The 4845-nt window shown below is 31.7% G+C and overlaps 1 protein-coding gene across 1 annotated transcript in view; it reads right to left on the bottom strand.

The window, feature by feature from the left end:
* The window catches only part of LOC106465911 (E3 ubiquitin-protein ligase Nedd-4-like), a 50701-nt gene extending 48053 nt beyond the window's left edge, over positions 1-2648 (bottom strand). The window contains exon 1 of the mRNA XM_022393849.1: positions 2009-2648. Coding sequence (XP_022249557.1) covers positions 2009-2077 — 69 coding nt within the window. The 5' untranslated portion in view covers positions 2078-2648. The remainder of the gene's footprint in view (positions 1-2008) is intronic.
* Between the last annotated feature and the right edge of the window lie 2197 nt (positions 2649-4845).

Raw genomic sequence — 4845 nt, 5'->3', positions numbered from 1 at the left:
TACTAATACTAATAAAGTAACTAGTATATATATATATATATATATATATATATATATACCTTTAACATTTGGATATATTTTCATCTCATGTCTGCGAGAATATATAGTATACTTTTTCATGATATCAGAAACTTAAGTGCATAATATTAATAACAATGGTGTCTCAGTATAAGAATGGCATCATTATATATAAAATTTAACAACAATGAAAGATCGCATGTCATACATTACTGCACAGTTAAAAGAACTGTCCAATGGTATACAAACAACATATAGGAACAAACCGATTCTTGATGATTATCCTCGCACATCCACCCTTAAATAAAAATTTAAAACCACCCTTTACTTTCCAGGAAATCAAGTTCCCTTTTAAATTCCTCTAACATCTTCAAAATAAGGCACAAAGAAATCAGAAGTCTTTTATCCTGTCGACCCTCTAAACAATCTAGTAACCTTTAAAAAGATTACCTTTTAACCATTATTCTTCTATCAAGAGAAAATAAGAGATCTTAATGTACCTCTCCAAAATAACCCTTCCATTGCACGAATCATCCTAGCAGCCATCTTCTGAACTCTTTACAATAAGCTTAGATAAGCAAACCAAAACTATTCACAATATTTCAAGAGAAGCCTAACTAGTTAGTGATTCATATAGAGGCTTCTAATCAATATGTCTAGAAATACACCCTAAAATTCTAATAGATTTATTTATTCAAAAAAGAAAATAAAGTATGTTATTGATTCTTACCTTAAAAAACTGGATTTGTAAATGACATAAATAAAAATTGATTATAATTACAATTCAATGGCTTAATCTGGTTCACACCATATCAGTTGTTGTTCATGAAAATTGAAATGTATATAATGAGTCTCGGTACTAGGAGAAAAGTTTCGTTGACACTGGATATGCCAAGTATAGTGTGGTTGATATATTATAATACAGCATATTCTCCTTTGCTTTCATTCATGGGTTCTTAGAATTAGCCACAGAGCAATGCTTTCATGGTTTGAGTAACTTTTTTCTATGCCCTGAACCTTTCCTTCAGTAATGCTATCTATTGAGTGGGTTCTCATCTACATTAAACCAAATATATGATAACCAAAATTCATTACTTTGCACTTACTATAATTAAAGATCATTTGTGAAATATCTGTCCAACTTTTACAAAGTCATTCCTTTACACAGCTAGAAATACCAAGAGTTTAATGTAATCAATAAACTTTACCAGTTTACTAAATAGATCCATACCAATATTATTAATGTAAATAAAGAAAAGCAAAGTCCCAAGCAATGACCCTGAGACATGCCATTGGTACAAGGATCCAGTTGGACTAAACCTTTTGATTTCCCCCATCCATATACCTTAAAATCCAATTAACTGAAGTTTCCCCAAACCCTATTAGTGTTATTTTCTTAGCTGAGATTTTGTGACACGGTTAAAACCTTATCAAAATATTTTTGAAAATTTACGTTTACTATATCTATACTTTTATCATCATCCAGATAACAAGTAACTCCAAAAAGAGATAACAGATTAATAAGGTACTATCTCTCTTTGATAAAACTATTTAGGATTTCAATGAAATTTATGATTTTGTAAATCTTCAAGTTTTAACTTTTATCACTCAAGCATTTTTCTCCAAACATAAATAAGACTAACTTACATCTGCTTTAAAACACAAAGTCTGGTTTCATATCAGTATATTATTTAAAGGTAGAATCTTGGTGAATATTTTAATAAATGAAGTCTTCTAAAACTAAAACCCTCATTGCAATTTAAACATCTTGTTTAGAAATATTAATTTATTATATTGCTTTGGTGATAAACATGAGTAGTAGTACTACTACTAATAATAATATACTATTAGTATTAAAGTATTATACTGAACAGCCACCCATAAGTTGATTAACACTAAAGTCTAAACTAATTTAGCACGTTGGTTGCAACTTGAATCGTTTTCCACCGACTCAATGGATTGTGAAAGCGATAATTTAAAATTATCTCACCTGGGAATTGGAACTTTCTGACTCGGTAGATGACGACTCATGCCATCCATGAATTCGAGTTGTCGCCATAACCTAGGACTAGTTGCAATGTAAAATATAAACACTGTGTTCGACCACGCCTTACGGATAGTTCTTTGCTTAGTTGTAATATATAATATAAACTGAAGAAACTCGATTAGGCCTAACAATGACGAAAAGATGTTACGCCAAGGCCCTTTGCCTCGCTACTAGTGCTAGCAACTAAGTCTATTTAGTAGTTGCATTTAGTAGTATATATATAGTTATTGTTATCTACACGTTGAAAACAAATGTGAACTACTGCTAGTTTTTAGTACTATAGTATAAGTAGTTGTATCAGCAACACGACAACATTACCCAACGTTAGTACTAGTAGCAGTACTACTACTACTACTGAGTACTACTATGTTTACTTTCTGATTATAGGATTTATTATTCCATCAAGTAGTTAGGCAAATTGGTATTTTAAAAATTAACATTCATTCTTATATTTGTTAAAAAAAGAACTTTTGTTATGGTTCGGCCAGCGGCTACAAAACTAACTTAACACCCCCATTCTTGAAAACTATCCATCAACAACAGAAACGTTTCTTGATTGTTTTACTGTAACTTCTCCTCCCCTCCATAATATTGGCACACCTTTGACGTCATCGTCGTTTAACTGTGATTTTTAGATTGGCGTAAATTTTGAAATGACTTAACAACACAAAACTGTACTACTGTAAAACTCTGATCCCCTTGCAGCGCTTAAACTAATATCATTCTGGAATCATCCCCTCCCCCCCATGTACCAGGGGGAGAAAGAGGTTCAAATGTGCCTGACCCTCCCAAATCTACAAAGAACTAAAGCCCGATAGCGAGAAGATTTAGATTTCACTTGTATATTTAAAAGGGCATTTATGTCAATACTTGTTGGTAGCTATATCATGTGAAACAAGTGACGTTTTGCTACTGAACTATTTACTAACATATACAACCAAATGAAGCAAAATACTCTATTATGAACTGTTTGTGAGCGTATGTGATCAAGTAAAGAGAAGAGCAAGTTAGCACTAAATGCTACGAGTATACTATTCAAAGACGTGACCATGAAAAAGTGAAGAATAACACAGGCCTGCCATGATTTTATTGTCTTGAAATTTTACATGTTCTACACTCCACAATAATTCCTGTACGCTGAATCCGAAATTGATATCTATATTTCTCCATCACGTACAGATTTTTCACAAAACGTCATAACGCAATACATAAAAGAAAGACCACAACACGTAGTTTTGAGACTAAAAGACTAGATTTCACACAAAAAATCTGGATGAATGAGGATGCATACTCGTTTGACATCAATGTTCTTTCCTTTTCGTCAGTTTGTTTGTATTTTTGCTGACAAACATAATAATAAAAAAAATTTCTTTGTGGTAAGCGAAATAATAATTTGATCTAAGTGAGAGTTTTTCTTCTTCCCGATTTATAAAAAATCCTTACGTGATAGAAAATGAATATTATTTTAGAAATCTACTTAGCTGAATTATGGAAAATCCGTTATTAAAACCAAAACAACTTTTATGAAGTTTAAATTCGCAGGCCTGTGTAATCAGTGTTTACCCAGTGTATCACATCTTATACACCTGATTTTACTAGTAATATCTGTATTCTTTGATAAATTATTAGATAACAGTCATGGAGAAATTGATGAAGAGGTATACTGAAAATCTGACCTTCCCGGGTTGCACACAATGACCGAATAACGACCCAGAACAGATGTACTACTGTATCGTGATAATGATGGTACATCACCAGAAAATATCATCAAAATTTATAAGTTATATGTACGTCCAGTAATAGAATATACAATTCCACTATGGATAAATGTTCCACCAATAAATGCAAGTAAATTACAAACAATACAAAATTCAGTAATTACCAAAGCTTTTAGAGTTCCCAGATCAACAAATTTCGATTTCATGCATAAATATCAAAATATTCAATCAATCCGTGACAGGCTCTTAGATTGCTCGCTCAAGTATTTCGATAAAAATATGTATAAAAATGATTTATTAACTTCTATAGATCGTTATATCATACATGATTATGATAGTCCTAAGTATCTCTCACAACTCAATATGTATATCAATTAATTCCACCTGCACTAGACAATAATAATAATATTTAATATATTGCTAGGATTACATTATCATAAGTGTATGTCCCCCGCTGGGATAGTGCTAAGTCTACGAAACACAAAAGCACGAATGAGTGTATTTAAAAGGGTTTATTATATGTCAAATGCGCGTTTGATAATATGATCGAGCGAAAAAGTGACTAGTTGTTCATGGAACTGTTTGTTAGTTTCTCTTAAACGACCAAATGAAGTGATATCACAAAGTACAACTAAATACTACAGTATGGTATAAATTGAGATGTGCGCTGATTTCATAAGTATTAAATATAACGTTTTCCAGTTTACATAAAAAATATGTTAAAAAACAGTCAAGGAGGAAGGAAGTGGTCTGAAAAGTATCTGATCCTCCCACGTCGCGCACAACAACACGACCAAATCATAAACCAGATCCAGAGAAAATTTGTACTACTGTAACACATGGAAAATCAAAATAAATACTCCGAAAACAAAAATTATATTACTTACAAAATCAATTAAAAAGAGCAGACAGCCCCAAAATTATATCTTAATGGAAACTATCTCTATGCAGCCACATCATCCAAATTCTTGGGTCTTATCTACAGGGTGAACAAAAAGCCTAGGACCCCTCTCTCAAATAAAGACAGTGTAATTAAAGAAATAATTTATTGCATATTGACAT

The sequence above is a fragment of the Limulus polyphemus genome, unplaced genomic scaffold (assembly GCF_000517525.1).
Source record: "Limulus polyphemus unplaced genomic scaffold, Limulus_polyphemus-2.1.2 Scaffold2091, whole genome shotgun sequence".
NCBI lineage: Eukaryota > Metazoa > Arthropoda > Merostomata > Xiphosura > Limulidae > Limulus > Limulus polyphemus.
This window is presented reverse-complemented; position numbering and strand designations above follow the sequence as displayed.